The 19,535-nt window shown below is 42.8% G+C and overlaps 2 protein-coding genes across 2 annotated transcripts in view; both read right to left on the bottom strand.

Annotated features, from left to right (window-relative positions):
- The window catches only part of LOC134541505 (syntaxin-binding protein 5), a 366,972-nt gene that overhangs the window by 142,104 nt on the left and 205,333 nt on the right, over positions 1 to 19,535 (bottom strand). Inside the window, exons 3-4 of the mRNA XM_063385002.1 lie at positions 3,511 to 3,693; positions 943 to 1,077 (exon numbers count right to left, since the gene is read on the bottom strand). Coding sequence (XP_063241072.1) covers positions 943 to 1,077; positions 3,511 to 3,693 — 318 coding nt within the window. The remainder of the gene's footprint in view (positions 1 to 942; positions 1,078 to 3,510; positions 3,694 to 19,535) is intronic.
- LOC134541624 (DNA-directed RNA polymerase II subunit RPB1-like) overlaps positions 18,436 to 19,535 on the bottom strand; it is a 31,887-nt gene continuing 30,787 nt past the window's right edge. Inside the window, exon 6 of the mRNA XM_063385188.1 lies at positions 18,436 to 18,565. Within this exon, the coding sequence (XP_063241258.1) occupies positions 18,436 to 18,565 (130 nt within the window). The remainder of the gene's footprint in view (positions 18,566 to 19,535) is intronic.

Here is a 19,535-nt window from a genome sequence, read left to right as displayed (position 1 = left end):
TTGAGTGAACGAAGCATTGAATCATTATTATTGTTGTGTGGAAACTATTCTCATAAAAAAAAATAGCCAGTCATGGGGACTGCCAACAGAAGTGAAAACTTAACTCTTGTTTTTAAATGTGTAATGTGACATCATTTCTACGTCAAATGTACGTAAGAAAATGATTTTGGTATTATATCAGTACGATGTCAGCATGATATCATTTATCCTTACATAATTTTTTAGTCACAACAGATGTCAATAGTATGTAAAAATTACGTAGAAATTCATTACCTAGCTATGACTTACCAGTGATGTCAGACCTAGGTCATGTATTCAAGTGGTCAAATTAACTTCACTTACTGCTACTACAGCATGTCCGTGATGCGAACTCTCAAGATTTTACCCATCCAAAAAAAAAAAAAAAAAAAAAAAAAACAGCCCAACACGCACATGATACAGTCAAGTATATGCAATTTATTAGTGTATTAATATGCGTATACATGTACACAGGCCGCTGCGATTCGCCAGTCTGGCGCAACACGTCACTAGCATGTCGGTGACACGAACCCATGAGTTTTGTCCCTACCAAAAATCGCTCAACGCGGCTAAGGAAGTGTTCACTTAAAATATAATAAATTAAATAAAAAATTCACCAAGAATGTGCCCAACAAAATATTAATGTATGTGTGATTTCATTTGAATATGTGAAAAGTTAAAAAAAAACTTCTGTCAGTTATATTTGTACATGAACATGTATTGTTTGCAGTAGAGCCGACAGTAAAATAGATTGACTTAAGTAGCAGTTGATTGAACTCGTGCAGGCCATGTGACAGCAACTTTATGCACCTAAGCTATGGCGTAGCTTCCTGCTCATCACAGAAGCACAATAAGAGGAGGAGGCAACCACCTGATATACGAACTATAACGCAGACAGCGACAGTCGGGAGGCGAGGTACTCACACCTCGATGGCCTTGTTCCAGTTGATGACGTAGCCGGACAGCACGAAGGACTCCACGTTGACCACGTGGATGTTGCCCTTCTCCGTGCCCACGTACAGCCACTTGCTCTGCAGCGGCAGGTGGACGTACGTGATCCTGTGGGGAGAACACGCGGTGCTACCACCCTCTGCCCCGGGCCTGCTCCAAACTAACAACACAGCTCAACCAGATACAGTTTCCATCAAGTTTGTAACACGTAACTCGATAACCAATAGTCTATAATATATTTACGGAGTAGTTAGATATAACACCTCCGGGGGCAGTGCATTGTGGATTCGGATTCGAATCTGTGACATTTGTTCTCTAACCGCACCGTCACTATAATTGTATGGATCGCAATATGCCCTTTACCTCTGATATCAACAATTTTTCACGTCTTTCCCCAGATTTACACGAAATTTCCCTAATTTACCTCAAAATTTCCATTTTCAACATTTATTTTGCCCCTGGAAACTTCCTAATTCAATCTTCTTCATACTACAATTTGTCGTTAGCAGAGGCGAGGCGTCCATGGAAGCTGTGGAAGCGGCGCTTACCTTCCATTAACCAGTAAACAACAAATAAAAATATTTAATTTTTATATGATCTAGAAAATGCAATATGCAACAAAAAATATTATCTAGTAAATGTAACAAGTAACAAAAATTATTATCTATAAAATGTAAAAAGTAACAAAAAAAATCATGGGCAGTGTAGATGCATGTCACAATCTAACCGTACGAGCAGTCCGCCCATACTAACAACGACCACTTTGTACATACTAAACCAATGGAAGCTGCCACAGAACGGGTAGGGAGGGAGAGAGAAGAGCGAGGGAGGAAGGGAAGGGAGGGAGGGAGAAGAGCGAGGGAGGAAGGGAAGCGAGGGAGAGAGAAGAGCGAGGGAGGAAGGGAAGCGAGGGAGAGAGAAGAGCGAGGGAGGAAGGGAAGGGAGGGAGAGAGAAGAGCGAGGGAGGAAGGGAAGCGAGGGAGAGAGAAGAGCGAGGGAGGAAGGGAAGGGAATGGAGGGAGAGAGAAGAGCGAGGGAGGAAGGGAAGGGAAGGGAGGGAGAGAGAAGAGCGAGGGAGGAAGGGAAGGGAAGGGAGGGAGAGATAAGAGCGAGGGAGGAAGGGAAGGGAGGGAGAGAGAAGAGCGAGGGAGGAAGGGAAGCGAGGGAGAGAGAAGAGCGAGGGAGGAAGGGAAGCGAGGGAGAGAGAAGAGCGAGGGAGGAAGGGAAGGGAGGGAGAGAGAAGAGGGAGTGGGAGGAAGGGAAGGAATGGGAGAGAGAAGAGCGAGGGAGGGAGGGACGGTAGGGAGAGAAAAGAGCGAGGGAGGAAGGGAAAGGAGGGAGAGAGAAGAGCGAGGGAGGAAGGGAAGGGAGGGAGAGAGAAGAGCGAGGGAGGAAGGGAAGGGAGGGAGAGAGAAGAGCGAGGGGGAGGAAGGGAAGCGAGGGAGAGAGAAGAGCGAGGGAGGAAGGGAAGCGAGGGAGAGAGAAGAGCGAGGGAGGAAGGGAAGCGAGGGAGAGAGAAGAGCGAGGGAGGAAGGGAAGCGAGGGAGAGAGAAGAGCGAGGGAGGAAGGTAAGGGAGGGAGAGAGAAGAGCGAGGGAGGAAGGTAAGGGAGGGAGAGAGAAGAGCGAGGGAGGAAGGTAAGGGAGGGAGAGAGAAGAGCGAGGGAGGAAGGGAAGGGAGGGAGAGAGAAGAGCGAGGGAGGAAGGGAAGGGAGGGAGAGAGAAGAGCGAGGGAGGAAGGGAAGGGAGGGAGAGAGAAGAGAGAGGGAGGAAGGGAAGCGAGGGAGAGAGAAGAGCGAGGGAGGAAGGGAAGCGAGGGAGAGAGAAGAGCGAGAGAGGGAGGGACGGGAGGGAGAGAGAAGAGCGAGGGAGGAAGGTAAGGGAGGGAGAGAGAAGAGCGAGGGAGGAAGTTAAGGGAGGGAGAGAGAAAAGCGAGGGAGGAAGGGAAGCGAGGGAGAGAGAAGAGCGAGGGAGAGAGAAGAGCGAGGGAGGAAGGGAAGCGAGGGAGAGAGAAGAGCGAGGGAGGGAGGGAGGGACGGGAGGGAGAGAGAAGAGCGAGGGAGGAAGGTAAGGGAGGGAGAGAGAAGAGCGAGGGAGGAAGTTAAGGGAGGGAGAGAGAAGAGCGAGGGAGGAAGGGAAGCGAGGGAGAGAGAAGAGCGAGGGAGAGAGAAGAGCGAGGGAGGAAGGGAAGCGAGGGAGAGAGAAGAGCGAGGGAGGAAGGGAAGGGAGGGAGAGAGAAGAGCGAGGGAGGAAGGGAAGGGAGAGAGAAGAGCGAGGGAGGAAGGGAAGCGAGGGAGAGAGAAGAGCGAGGGAGGAAGGGAAGCGAGGGAGAGAGAAGAGCGAGGGAGGAAGGGAAGGGAGGGAGAGAGAAGAGCGAGGGAGGAAGGGAAGCGAGGGAGAGAGAAGAGCGAGGGAGGAAGGGAAGGGAGGGAGAGAGAAGAGCGAGGGAGGGAGGGACGGGAGGGAGAGAGAAGAGCGAGGGAGGAAGGTAAGGGAGGGAGAGAGAAGGGAAGCTAGGAAGAGAGAGAAGGGGAGGCACTCACCGCTCGCGCGCGAACTTGAGGCTGTGCACGACCTCGGGCCGCTTCTCGCGGAAGCTCCACAGGTGGATGGCGTCGTCGGCGGTGGCCGTGACGAGCGAGCCCTCGTTCACCAGGAACTGTATCTGCAGCACGGCTGCCTCGCCGTCGTGGCGCACGTGCGAGTCGACCCCCGGCCGCCCCACTCTGCCCGCCGTCAAGGATCACACCAGGTCCCGTCGGTACACACAAGCAACAAGGTCCGCCTGAGCCGAGCCAACCACAGTGCGAGAATATCTTATATAATATCAAATAGGTTAAGGCAGGCTTTTTAAAAGTAGCAATTTAAAAAATTTGATTTATTTGTCCAATTTCGTCATATCTAATTAACAATTTATTGACATTGATTTGATTTCAGTTTATTTCTATAACTAATTGTTCGTGATTATATTTAAACAAATTATTTAAATTAAATTTGCAAAAACTGTAAATAATATTTGAAAATTAAATCTGTATGCATTTTTTCATCAATGTTTTCTTATGACGTTATCACGTAAAATTATCGCCCGTAAACCGACTTTACAGACATTACAATTAAAATAATTAAAAGTAATAGAATGTTACTATGAATACTTATAGGCACTCAACGTGATGTAATTTCAGGATATCCTTTGAGAATAATGTTATTTTAAATATATATTTTTTTATTTATAGTGTGATGGGGATTAACAATGCAAACGTGCACTAAGATAACACTTACCAAATTCGTAATTAGGAGCGAAATTAGCTATGTTCTAATGAAATAAGCATGGTCACATAGATATTTATGGTATAGTTAGTAGTGTTACGCGACCAAAGAGAGAGGGCGCTACTACCCCAACTGCGGCGGTCCTGTTCATTAGGACGAACCAGCTGTAATCAAATGGCTCGGTAGGATTTCATATACACAGGTTTAAGTTGTCAAAAATTTTAGTCATGGCCACGGTCATAGAGATAGGTCTGGCAACTTCTTATCCTCTTCCGTCGGCTCAATGTAGCTCGCGGCGGCCTGCGAACTAACGGCGATAGTGACAGCTCACCCCATCATTAACACTGTGTTAACAGGGAGTTTCGTATAAAATACGATATTCCTAATTCCGTCTCAATTCTTGGAAATTTGTTTCTCAGATTACAATTTTTTTCATACTTTTTAAAGCTTGGTAAATTCCTAATCAGTACCAATGCCTTGAAATTTCTCCGCATTTGTAAGTTAGGTTGAAGCGGTGAGAGAGAATGCCTCGCTCTTGTATTGCACCCGGCTGTAATGAAGGTTACGGCTTAAAACCGTTAAGTTTCTTTTTCATTTTCATACCTACCAAGCGACGCTGTTAAAAGAAGAAAATGGCACGCCGCAATACCAGGAAATCTTACTAAGAGGTCGGGCCGAGTTGGCTTGAACTCTAAGAGTTCCGCGCCCTGAAGTGTCTCGCCGAGTGGGCCAGGAGCGAGGAACAGCTCTTCACAGATTTCAAAGTAGAGTTTGGGGGATTTTTTTTTTTTTTTTTTTTTTTCAGGCAATATGCCGGCTCAGCGTTAGATATCCACTACCTATATTTTTTAATTTTTTTTTTTTAAATTTCTCACAATATAAAACTATTAACTAAAGATTTTTAATATTTTAAAACAGTTAAATGTATATGTTTAAATTAATATATTCAATTCAGTTAAGTTTACTGTAATTTAGTTAATATTTTTTAACAGGATTTGTTTTAAATTATACATTTTTTAATTGTATTTACTGCATAGGGTGGTTTATGATTTTAAACATTATCCTTCCATACCAACGTTTAATAACGTTTGGCTGTCATTATATCCCCATTTATTCTTTTTCTTTTCTTAATTCTCTTTCGTACGTTCAGAGCACATGGCTCTGGCAGATCTTTAATATCCTCTTTACATTTTCTTCTGCAGTTTGTGGCAGTCTCTAATGTTGTGAGAAGCGTCTCGCCACGTGTCTCAGTGATTTGTCATAATTATTATTTTATTGAAAAATTTAAAAAAAAATGTAATCTTTATTCTCATTATAAATAAAGAGCAGAGTCGATAATTACTTGCTAGAATTTTCGTAACCTCACCCAATTGTAGGTATTATTTAAATGTTTAAACTTATTTAAATTATGTAATTAATAGTATAATATGTGAGAAATAAAAATAAAAATGTAAAACAAGCACTCTAACGTATCGAACCCGTACCAGCAAATTGCCAGGTCATGCGTCAGACCACTGTGCCAACCGTTCTAACTTCACAATTTCTGAAAAATAACCATTTAACTATACTTTAAAATCTTTCAACAGCTTTTGGTTGCTTCCTAGGCCGAACTTAAAGGGTTAAATGTATAGCAAACGTATATTCTTGATTTAACTACGCACTCAACATTTAAAACATGCTTTCTTATGTGATATCCCACTTTGTTTAGAATCCTAATTCTCAGCACTCCAACTTCTAACTGACGATTGCGGCAAAGTTACAGTTATTGCTATGCATTAAAATAATGATTAACATTTAATATGAATCAGCATCAGAATCAATAATTGTGTGACACAAGTGACAAAATGAATAATAATAACAACAGTAATTTAAAGGAATATTTACGTAACTTTATATTTGAATCATAAGAGCAAGGGCAAATTATATATTTTATACAAATAAACTCAATAATGAGGAAACACACAACTACCAGATTGAGTTTATTTTTACACATAAAACCTTTTTCGCAGATTTTTTTACCTCGCAAATACCTAACATATCCCATCTAGACTGTACTGCACAATGTCTGGATAAACCACTGGATTTATGGAAGACAAGACTCATATGCAAAAGTGTTTGCAGTTCATTTGAAAAACACAAATCATTATTTCTCTAAGTATGAAACAGTTACTGGTTTGTGTGACGAATAGGTTATTAACACACAAAATTATTATTACGTGTAGTTAGTTAAGTTCAGTTACATAGTTCATTCGATAGACACGAGGGTTTAACCATTAGCACGTCTGGGATCACGGGTGAAATTATTTGTTAAGCATTCAGTTGGCCTTAAAAATTTTCATTATAAGAGTAGTCAGTTAATGCTTGGGACCCGTAACCAACTTTACGTACGGTGACTATGCAAGTACACATATACGTTCCAATATTTTGTCAGTTAGGCCCTTGGCGTCTCTTGAAAATACAACTCTCTTACGCAGCACTCCTATTTGTATTTCCGTTAGGAATAGCTTTATTACTATTGACTAGCAGAGAAACGCTGTGTAACTCGCGTTAAATTCGAATTATATAAGATCCTAACGCCTTCCATAACAAACGGTCTATTTAACAAAATAATGTTTCTTTTATTACGAAGTGACTATTGATGTAGATATTCTCTGTACAGAATATTAGCTGTCATTTTATGTTCTGGTAGCAAAATATTTATATTGGTTTTGTGGAGTTCCAACTCGTGATAAACTAACATATTGTTACGATTTATCGAGTTCGTAAAAGGTTAGCCCAATTAAAGATTTTTTTCACTACAAAGTTTTATTGATGGCCACTACTTATGTCACTTACAATTAATCTTCTAAAATGGCAAACAATAAATTGCACTTTAAAAAAATGTTGCTTCCCCAGTCACTCGTTTCTTACAATCCACACACCTCGCTGGGCCGCACCTCTGGCGCAACTCTCGCCGCAGCACCCCTCTTGGGTCTCCGCCGCACTCCGCCGCCGCCGCCGCCGACGCACTTGCCTTCGCCGAGGATCTGCTCGACGCCTCGCTCGCAACTTCTCTCGGGACTCCGCCGCGCCCGCGACACTATCGCTCGGAACTGAACTCTCTGCCCTGGAACCTTCGTCCAAGGACTTCGCCACTATGCCGCACCCGCGGCACTATTGGCCCGCGAACTCCGCCGCGGGAAAGCTCCCGCCTGAACTCTCTCTCAACTCCCCCCGAGGTCGGCGTCCCAGGCATATATATAGCCCAGGCGCCTTCTCGAATTCGCGAGTGCGGCTGGGGCCAGTCGCGTCATTCCGCGCCGACCCGACGGCAGAAATCTCTGGAAACACGTGTCTGCGGCTCGCGTAACTCCGCAGCTGTCAGGTCTCGGATGTCAAACTAACAGCGCCGCGCGGGGAGCTGAGGGCTGGAGGGAGGGGAAGCGGCGACCCAGGTGCGCGCGGAACATCTCATGTTGCGCGGCCGCATGATGTCAGCCAGCTGTGCACCTGCACGTGTCGTGGCCTTGCTCACGTTCGTAACAATGTAGCTGCCCATGGGAGAAACACTCTTTTCGTAAATCAATGCCGACCAAAGAGAATGTTTGATGTTTGTCCTTGAGACTTATTAATGGTCAGCGCATATAGCGTATTTGCGGGAAAGTCCGTGGGCATCACTGGAGTCCTGGGGTGAGCATCAACTGGCCGCTGCTGGCCAATATTCAGTTGTCTTTAAGTCTTTCATTAGTATTCTTGTGACACTGCACATAATAGGTGGGCTTGGATTTATTAAGAGCATAATAGGCGTACCGATTTTCCATGACAGGCCAGATGGATTCAGTGGCTTGAAAAATTCTTGTGGACAGCAGACTACATCAACAACATTGTAAACTGTGTCAACCGACTTGTAGTTTTAGATTTGGCCTGAACCTTTTTTGTAGATTTAGATTGGTTACTTCACTGACAGTGTCGTTCCTAGGTCACACTGTTGCCCTTGAACACAGCCAATGAAAGTCTCTATCTAGTAGTTTTTCAAGGTCAGGATGTACTGCATCTATAATATACTGCAGGCTGTGAAGTATTCGACCTAGTGTCTCGTTTAGTACGATTTCAGCACCGTTAGAGTTCAAATTTGGAGAATAAAATGCTTACTCTCGAAGGTTGAGTAGTTGTGGGAAATCATTATCCGCGTTTCTGCTGAGACTGGCTGACATGTTTGTTCGCCAATTCAGTATTTGACTGGAAGTCCATAAGCAAGATGATTTTAAGCATGCTTTAATGACGTCTCACGTCTCTCTTTTGTAACGACGGGAAGTGTCTGCCGAAAATCACCTGCAAGTTTGGTCAATGTTCTGCCACCTTAAATTTTCAGCATAGGATTTATCCCTTTGTTTGAATTTAATATGCAGGTTAGGCCCCATCTGGGCAAGTGTTTACCCTGTGGAAGATAACAAGAGTTGATGCTTGCAGTGGGAGTTGGGACTCTGATGGGGCCCGGCCTCATTTCCTGCGCACTCTGCCATGACGGGATCAAAGTTTCTGAGGTTCTTTAATGTTCGGTCACCAACAATTTCGACACGGGCTCTAAGACTCGTGTCACATTCGTCCCATTGCAATCAATGATGCGTCCTGTAACAACTCGCCCGGGGTCTCGGGCTCGGTGCTGGTCTCCCTACAGCGAGCTGCAACCTCCGTGACTCGCGAGACACCGCGAGGTTCCAGAACCTCAGTGCTCCCGTCCAAGACGTCACCAGTGAGGCTGCGATTCCCTTCAGGCACGTGGTCGTTATGAACAGTTACAGTACCCACCTGTAACTACACACCAGACTTCACACGACACTTCACAGAAAACGTTATACGTAACTTTTACACAAAACGTAAATTAAGATAGAAGTTATAACCTAACCGAAATGAGATTTCAATTTAAAATAAAGTCTATGTCATAGATGCACTCGCCCAAGCACTCCATACTGATTAAACTATTCATAGAGAATACTTTAAAACCTCCTTTTGTAAAATTTCTTTGACTTCCAACATAAAAACAGTCTCTGTGACTGGAATATTAAACTTAGATAAATGGTATCGCGGAATTATTTGTAAAGACAATGAAGTTCAATATTTTTGTTATACATTTCTTTAAAATGCTATACATTTTATTACTTTATTGACGTGACGTCTAATAAATCGATGAACGCCGGCTGCACGCACGAAAAAGTGTCCCGTTACGCACATTGTCCCGTTACGCTCATTTTATATTGCTCTTTGCTAACCTGAACCTCCTAGCATTGCGACCGAGTCCGTGGCGTAATATTCTGTTTTCATGCATTTCAATGTAACATTTTCATTGCTCTTTGCTAACCCGTCCCTCCTAGCATTGCTGCAGAGTCCGTGGCGCAAATATATTATTTTTGACTCCATCTTGGTGTTGGGTAAGCCATTTTCCTTCACATCATCCTTGAAACACTCCCATTCGTTTCCTACTTTTCCTATCATCGTCCTATCCTTAACAGAATAACACAGACTGGAAGAAGTTAAATAGCAAACATGTATAAAAGTTATAGTTAAAATATCTTCGTTAAAGTAATAAACATATTTTAATTAATAAGTGCAAATAAAAGTAAATTTATCAATTAAATTGTAGATTTCATTTCACTCCTCCTTTGTGTCCATACAAAATAGTGATAATTCAATAAAAATGATTCAATTTTATTCATAAAAGTATGCAATAATTTCATCAATGTTTTGTTATGACGTTGTCACGTTAAACTATCGTCCGTAAACCGACTTTACAGACAACCAATTTTTTTTCTTTCAAATATTTAGGCAGCGCACGCCGATTAATCTACCAGAATTTAATTACAGTAATTGTAATTTCTTACTAAAAAATTTTTTTTATCACAATAAAACATAGCCTATAGAACTCGGGGAAAATGTAGCTTCCTATTAGTGAAAGAATTGTCAGAAATGATCAGCAGTTTCAAAGAATGCCCCCACATCCAAACTTACAAACAAACTGTACCTCTTTATAATATAAGTATAGATTAAATGGATTTTTTTTTTTGAGTTTTAACCATCATTATGCGACGGATACTCAAGTAAATTAAATAACCCTACTACTGTTTCTGCTACACATGAATTGTCACATCATTGCACTATGGTGTCTAATTACAAAAGAAGGTTCATAATTTTAGAAGGTACAAATTTAGCATATTTAAATAATGCCGCATTGTGATTGTCTGGCTGCTACGCTTACGAACTGTCATCAGACGTAGCAGTACCATAAGTTCTGCATAAACAATAACATCAAAATGAAAAATTACTAATTTAAAACAAAATATTTGCCAATATAACATAATGTTACAAATAATGCATCGTTGGAATCACATGCTCAACTGATACTATAGGTATTAGCACAATTAGCTTGCTACCGATGGTGTGTATCCATAGAGTAAGAATGTCTATAAACATATGCCATCTTTCATAACAATATTACTGTCAGAAATATAAATAATAAGTAGAATTTAATTGTTTATATAAATAAAAAAAGTTTGACTTCTACCCTGTGGACGATTATTCACACACTCAGTACTGTATTATGCATAGACCGCTCTGTGTCAAGTGTGAGCGCATGCAATACTGGATTATGCACATGCCTCTCTGGGTTAAGTGTGAACGCACTCAATATTGGATTGTGTACAAGCCCTTCAGTGTTGGGAGTGGGCGGAAGATTTGTCGATATCCCGCCGAGTCAATGCCGATCCCTGTTCAAAGTAAAGTACAGATGAAGGAACCCAATTCGTTAGTAATCAATAAAGGAAACCACAGCTAGATCAGTCAAATGTGAAATAAGGTACTTATTTTGCACCACTGGTCCACTTCTTCAAATAATAATAATAATAATAATAATAATAATAAAATCAGATATACAAATCAACTATTCTATGGAATGGTTTTCGTTAAGTCGCATTTTTATTTCTTGAAAATGTAATGCACAGGTGAAATTTTTCTCCCTTTTATTTACAAGTTTGTGTGAAATCCATCGTAACGACTGCATTCGCAAGACCTGGGCCAGCGAGGTTAGCAAACACTATTTTGGACAGTCTGCAAGCAGGTAATGCCTTATCACTGCGCACATCGCCTTTTACATTCACCCCCCCCCCTCCCCAAAAAAAGAAGAAAAACAGCTGTCGTCACTTCTCAAATAAGAAAGCTCTCAGAGTTTATGCCAGATTCCTAACCGGCCCCGAAAGAGCAGTTTCCGCCTGGAGAAACAGCCACATCAAAGAAGCCATCTGCCATCTTTCCCGTCTCCCTCCCAACTCCTTTTTTCATCCGCTCCGACGGCAGATGTGATTACACAACTTCTGCTGCGGCTGGAGATTTCGTTTCTTCTTCGCCAAAGCAATCCCTCGCAGGCCTCGCCTCACCCAGTCCCCAGAGCAGAGGAACATCACACGACGCACATTTACAAGACACCGCAGCGCGGGTTCCTGCCTAGCTCCTCACACATCCCCAACAGCAGCACCCAAACACGCCTCGCGACGCTCGGATTACAACGGCCAGCCTGTAGCAAAGATAAAGACAGTCATGACATCGTAAACCCGAGGGTTCGCAGTTTGTTCTACAGATCTTAACTTTATGCACCTATCAAATATGCAGAGAAAATAAGGAAGGAAGGTCACAGTGCAGGTCAAAAAACTTACATTTTGTTAAACATTACATGAAAACAAATACTAATTAATTTGGCGAGATTACAGGCGACAAAAGTTTTGATTTCATAAACAATAGCTTCGATCTACTTCAACGCAAATAAATATGTAAATTTTCATGATTGATAGAAAATGCCAAAATTAAGACTGGTTTCAACACAAGTTATTCTGGGCAAAAGCCCGGCCAAGCCTCACCACCTCCTCCACCTGGAACTAAACCCCTGTAGGGGTGTACCAAGTGCACTACTTTAATTTTCCAATTTTTTGGCCTATATTCCCATGTTTCCATTGAGTGACTTGATTTTCGTCACTCGAGGGCCATTAACCAGAATAACTTATCCAACCTGTTTTCACCGCCGGCGCTGCAGCCAGGTTATAGCTTTGTCAAATTTTCAAATATATATGCATTTCTTGTGTCCACAATTATATAAACCGGCGGTGGATATATAAAACTTTTACCTCATCAATCCACGTGGAATCACCCCGCATGTCCCCGGTGACAGGACGATTACTAGTACCCGGCACCGAACCCATGCAGGGGCGCCGATTCCACAGCCAGCAAGTGTTTCTCTTCTTTTCCTTCCATAGTTCTATCATAAAATGCCAATCCAGTCCATCTGTTGCATCCGCAACCCTCTCCAACACCTGCTTCCAATTCCCTTACTTAATCATTCTAGTTCCATCAACAGTTGTCACTTTAGTGAGTTAATAAAATACCAAATCCGAGCATGGGCTGTGTCTTGATATTCTTCTTCTTCTCTTCTTCTTCTTCTTCTTCAACTATTGTCTCTTGTCTAACTATTCTCCACAATTGCAGATGTTATTCTCCTTCTTGATGTTCTTGAAGGTCCATTGCTGCCATCCAGCTATCGAACTCTTCTAATCTCTTGCCAATCTCATTGCAATAATTTTTCCATATCCTTTGACCCTCTGGATCAGCCAACAAACCAGAAATGTTCCAGAGGGACAATTGTAAATTTGATGCGAGGTCTTCATAACGTTGCCGAATGTCATGCACCTTAGAACATTCCAACATAACATGGATGGCAGTATCTGGAAGCCCGCAGACTGCACACATTGGGTCGTCCACCAAGTTCATGGTGTACAATTTAGCCTTGAAATTTCCGTGACCCGTAAGATACTGAGTGCAGTAATGGTCCACTGGAATAGTCCGTCTCTCGAGGCGTTCTCTAATACTCGGAAGTATCCGATACGTATATCTGACATTGTTGGAAGAATCCCAACGTTGTTGCCATGCATCAAGAGTGAGTTCTCTGGCGATCCGCTTGTCTCCTTTTGAGACTGGGCCACTGGTAGCAAGCAATGACAATTCTCCTCGTTCCTTCAGGAGTAAGTCAATAGGGATTGCTCCCGTGACTACTTGCAAGGCCTCAGTAGATGTTGTCCGATACGCCTTAGCCACAGTTAACAATGCAGTTCTTTGTGCAGTAAGCAATTTTCTCTTGATGTGAACTTGTAGTGCTGCGTGGTACCAGACCACTGCAGCATAACAGACTACTGCAATAAAGGTGGCTTCATAAATCCTCATCATGGTATTATACACTAGCCCCCATCCAGCCGGAGCCACTGAACGCATTTCATGAAAGAGGATAGTTGACTTGCAGCTCGTTTCTTTGGCATGTGTGTTAAATTGACCACATTGATCCAACCAAACCCCTAGGTACTTCAGAGATGACACAGCTTTCACGGGTCTTCCGTCGTACCTGATCACCGGGGGTCTATTTGAGCTAAGTCTTCCCTTTAGCATAACAGACTCCATTTTATCCGGGGCTATCTTAAGCTTGCACCGCATGGTCCAGTCTCGGACAATGGTAAGAGCCTCCTCCGCCTTTTCTTCGAGGAGCCGTCTTGAATTGCCTGGGATGATAAGCAGGCCATCATCGGCATATCCGAAGATGTCACACCCGTACGGGAGCTCCAATCTGAGCAGTTCATCAAACAAGACATTCCACAAGAGAGGACCCAAGACGGATCCTTGGGGGCATCCCTTCGTAAGTACCTTATTGCAGGAGACATATCCCATAGTGCACACACATGTTCTGTCATGAAAAAAGGAAAGTACCAGTTTGTATAGGTTCCTTGGACAGTTTAGCTCCTTCAACCTCCACATGATCTGGGGCCACCAGGCATTATCAAAGGCCCCAGCAATATCCAGTGTAATAGCCATGACATACTGTGCGTTGATGGTGTTAACTTTTTGCATCATTCGCAGAATTGCCTTTTCCGTGCTCCTACCCTTCCGAAATCCATACTGCAAATCACTCAGTCCATTATGGACATCCAGGAATTGAGTGATGCGTAAGGTTATAAGCTTTTCCAAGATTTTTCCGAAGAGAGGAAGCATGGTCAAGGGTCTATATGATTTGACATGGCCAGGATCCTTACCATTGCCCTTATATAAAATCTTCAATATTCCCCTTTTCCAGTCACTTGGGAATGTCCCCGTCAACAATGCACTGTTATATAGTGCTAGCAAATCCTTATGGACTTCTCCATAGACTCTAAGAAGTATCTCAGATGTCACATTGTCGTGCCCAGGAGCCTTTTTTAATCTCAGGGTCTTAACGACCTGCAATAATTCGGCTGCACTAAATGGGGCCGTATCCTCCGTAGAGGGAATGGCAATCATTGCTTCTCTCTTGACCTTCTGGTCTTCTGTGTCATTTTCTGGACTATCATCCGGGAGCAATTCATGTAGCACCATATGCAAGTTTGCCCTTATAGATGGTTCCTCATTTTCATCCAACAGAGAAGGTATCTCCAAGGGTCGCTTAAGTTTGTTCGCACACATCTCATATATCAGACCCCATGTATCAGTATTTCCGGTCTCCGTTACGGTTTTCCGCCATGAAGCTCTCTTGGCACCCCTGACTGCTTTAGTATAACTTTTCTTGTTTCTTCGGTATTCCACGAGTGAAGCACTCTTCAACTCTTGATCAGTCTGCCGCTTCATTCGTTTCCGAAGAGACTTGAGTCTTGTTCTCTGATCTTGCAGATCTTGCGTCCACCAGCTATGTCTTCTGTTCTTGCCTGAAAGCTTTTCCATGTGCTTATCGCAAACTGCCATAACTGCTTCTCTAAGACGGACTGCATCTTCTTCAACCTCTTGCAACATATTGGACCGATATTCGTCCATTTGCGATTTCAGCATGTTATTGAATGCCTTCCAGTCTACCCTCTTGCATCCATATCTGGTTGCAGAGGGTTCGTGAGTAGGTAGCTGGTCTTGAGTAGCAATTTCAAACAAGATCAACCGATGATCACTTGTAATCTCGTCAGTTACTCTCCAATTTGTAACTGCATGCTTTAATCTCCTGCATGTCAGGGTGACATCCAGGAAGGACTCACTATCATGGGCCGGAGACAAATATGTGGCCATGGATCCAGGTTCATTAATGACTCTTAGGTCATTAGCAACTATAAAGTTGCTTACAAGTTCACCTTTATCATCCATAACTGGTGACCCCCAGAGAGGGGACTTCGCATTTATATAACCACCAAACAGTATTCTGCTTGTTCGTACATGTTGTAGTATTTTAACCCATTCTTGCAGGTGAACCTCTGTTTCTTCAGCGAACTGAAAATAGGAGGAAACCACATTGATAATAGTGGATCCAATCTCTAAGCGCACGCACACATGATGCTCCCCACTGATCTTTGGTAAGAAAAGTGCCGTAATCCGAGGATTACGAATCCATACAGCAGCCTTGGGATTCTTCCCAGAGGTATAAGTCCTGTCAGGCATGCCAACCAGTTTTCCACGTACAACATAAGGCTCCTGGATTAACACAACGTCCAGATGCATTTCCTCAGCAACCAATTGGATTTCAGTTGTTGCTACAGCAGACCTTTGAAGATTTATCTGCCCGATTAGGATGCTCTTGCTCAAGTTATCCATAATCAATTCGATTTAGTTCCCTCGACAAGGCCTTCTGGTACTCTGTGCAGTCTGTAGAATCCACTCTGTGGTTAAAGTCCTTTTTTAATCTCTTACAATTAGCACACTTCTCACCCTGTTCTTTAGCCTTACACTCCGAGTACTTATGTCCCGTCTCCCCACAGCACGAACATGTCAATTGGCCTCTACACTTAAGGGATGTGTGACCATATCCCTGGCACTTATAACATCTGGTTGCAACCACGTAGTCACGAATCCTACAAGAGGAAAACCCTATGTAGATATGGCCCTTAACTATCAGCATGTTCCGGGTCTTTGGGGAACACTCCACTACCAGGTGGACCTTATCCTTATTCTCTTTCGGCCCCCTGCGTAACCGGACTGTGCACTCAGAAAGGAACTGGTTTCAACACAGCTGACACCATAACATCTGCAAGCTATACTTACACATCAACGTCCACGGTCAAGCATTTTTCTCAGTATCAGTACAGCTTGTCCGCCATTCCCCGAGGTTTTGCGTGGAGTAGTATCTGATAGTCGGTCCGAGCCCTGGAGTCGAGTGTGGAGCCGGTGCCATCTTACACTGCGGCCATCTTTGATTACCTTCACAATGATCCCGGCGAAAATTTTGTATTCCACCATCTTGAATACTAGAACTTTCTGCATTTGATTTTCTACAATTTTTCGCCATCTTCGATAACACAATTTTTAATTATTGCCTTACATCCGACATTTTTAATAATATAACATCCTCCATTTTGAACAATGACATCACTGTCGCCATCTTAAATTCTGACATCATAGTCCACCAAAATGTTCGTCTGCTGGAGGTAATCTTGGATTTATTTCTGCTTGAGGTGCCATCTTTGATGACATAATAATCAATTACTTTGTTTCTCTGTTTGATCCTAGCTCTATATCATGCACATAACATAGATGTTAGACTACCTGCTGGTGTTGTTATAGCCCTTACAGGCCTATTAAAATTTAAAAAAAAAATACATTGTAGGGGGCGATTCGAACCATGACAGCTAGGACCTCTTGTATGAAAATATCACGCCTTTACCCACACGGCTATCAAGGCACATACCAGTATGGGAATTAAATAGGGTATATGCGGACATATCATTGTTTTAAGAACAAGAAATAATAGCAGCACTTGTAGGATGCCCAGTCACCATCTTTGTATTCAATGCTTGCCACTAAGAGCGCTAGGTTCGTAAAGTGCACATGTCATGTGCTAGATGGTGCTGTCGCCATCATAGTTTTGAAAACTTGCTACAAGGAGTGCTAGTGTAATGCAGTGCACACTTCGTCTGCTAGAGTACATTGCCACCATCTAGGTTTATTTATGACCTGCTAGAGTTCAGTAGTGCCAATTACCAAATCGTAGACCAATTTTGTACCATATATATACATACATGTATATAATATAATATACATTCGTAAAAATTTCTAAACATGATAAAAAAAATGACATAATATAATGATTGATTCCATCCATGCCTGTTTTTGGTTCAATCCATGGTCTGATTAAAAAAAGTAATTTTAGCTTATAATAGTTTTTAATTAAAAATGATTAAAAGCCCTAAAAGTAGCTTAAATTGCTCACCTGCCTAATGCCAGGAAGCCGCTAATTTAATATTGTCCGCCTTCTTTAAAATGGCAAATTATAACTTACAATTTCAGGAAAAATTCTAACAAAAAAAGATAAAAAATATGCTTATTAGTATATTTAATTCGATCGATTTTCATTCTTGGTTTGTGCCTATATCAGTGCTAAGCGTAATCAGCGCTTAGAAACAATATTTAAATTCTTCCTCCCAATATTTCTTAACAAGTTTATTGATCATCCTCACTACGAAAAATAATTCAATACAAGGCAACTGTTCAATCGTCTAAATAAACATGTTACCCGATATCACAATGTTGGAACTAATTTTTCATTATAAGCGATGTGAACAGATGACATTTAATTTTATTATCTCTTCTAATGCCTACACAGCCACACACACAAAACTATAAGAAGTAAAACATCACCGGTGTGTAGAGACATCGCTCGTAGAAAGTACAGTCAACCAGAGAGAAAGGACTCGACTGCACAATCGATATTACCAAGAAGTGAAATACACTCATCTTGATACACAATACCTACCATGGAGAACGTATTCTGCGCACCTTATGATAATTAGAGTGCCAACTTTAAGCATGTCTCCGAACTATGAGACAGTCTTTATACATACTACGTATGCAATATGTCCAATTAAAAACAAAAGACAGAGTGTCTCCGAACGACGATACTTGGCATACCTTCCAACCAAGTATAAACCTGTACCGACATTACAATAGTATACAATGACTGTTCGGACGGGGTCGCTGACCTACAGTCAGGTTGTAACGATGTTTCCGGAGCATGGATGTGTGAGGTTAGTGAAGAACTCTCCAGACTAGTCTGCCAGCAGTGGGACAGCTATATAAGCTCCCGGCGCGGTGCTGTTGACTGGACGAGCGCCTGTGAGTCAGGGGAGTCTAGCCGTGGACTGCGACCCAGTTGGTGCGGCCAGTGCCTGTCTGAGTGCTGGACACGAGACAGCTCAGGTCACCAGGCCGAGCAGCCACGAGGCCACGAGGCAGCTGCGAGCGAGGTCCGGGGAAGAGAAGGAAGTCTGCCTGCTGTGGAGTCTACGGTCCCGCAGTCTGCCCTCCACCACAGGATCCGCCCCACTTCAGCACGGAGGCAGTCCCGGAGCACGCCGAGCTATTAGTGACAATTCTTCAAGTCCTTGTTGGAACAATAACACTCCACAGCTCAGCTGGAGCGAGTCGGGGTATTTCACACGTCATTTCGGACTCTGCTCTGTCTACTCGTCTGCAGTTAAGCGAGTAGGGAGAACAATAGTTCGCTTCACTTAGCCTAATTGATACACTGCATTAATTTATGTTATTCATTTGTTTATTTACCACTCGCTCGTTGTTAATTCATTTGCGAGTCGTGTTTCGGTAATTATTTTCATTTAATAGCATTATTACTTTCTTTTTGGCCAATAATTAATTAGAATTTTTGCCTTAATATTCCCTAGTCCAGGTAGTGTGTTTGTAAAATAGTTTATTGAGACACAGATGATCAACGATTGTTATTTTTATATTATTAGGCTAAGTGACCAGGCCACGAATTGCAGATTGTAAAGATACTCAAACCTGCCAAGTCCATAATGAAGGATATTTACATGTCATATTTATTTCTGTAAAATTGCGCGAAATATTAATCACCCGAGATAAAGTTTGTTGTGTTGTTTTCCGACAACCCCTGTCCTGTTGTTGAAGCCCTCGTTGGCCTGCACAGTGCAGTTCCCAACAAACCAATTACAAGCGAATAGAATGGGTGTCTTCTGACCACAAAGTCTTCTTCAATGCTTCTACTCAAGGTAAACTCATTGCTGCAAACACTATACCTATGACCTCTAATCACGCTCCAGTCGGACAATAAAGAAACACTCGAGTGTGGAGCCGGGATCGGACAAGTGATCGGCCCTCCAAGCCACAGTAGGTACGCCAAGCAGGTCTAGTGTTCGGGCAACCCGCTCGAGAGGCGATGGTTCGGGCTTTACTAACAATATGAGCGTGGACTCACTGACCAAGTAGTTCGGAGACTATTGAAAGTCTGGAGTACTAGTTACGCAAAGCTTTTTGTCAG

This window comes from Bacillus rossius (genome assembly GCF_032445375.1).
Source record: "Bacillus rossius redtenbacheri isolate Brsri chromosome 4 unlocalized genomic scaffold, Brsri_v3 Brsri_v3_scf4_1, whole genome shotgun sequence".
Classification (NCBI taxonomy): Eukaryota; Metazoa; Arthropoda; class Insecta; order Phasmatodea; family Bacillidae; genus Bacillus; species Bacillus rossius.
Note: the sequence above shows the minus strand (reverse complement) of the source record. Positions and strands in the feature narration are given on the sequence as shown.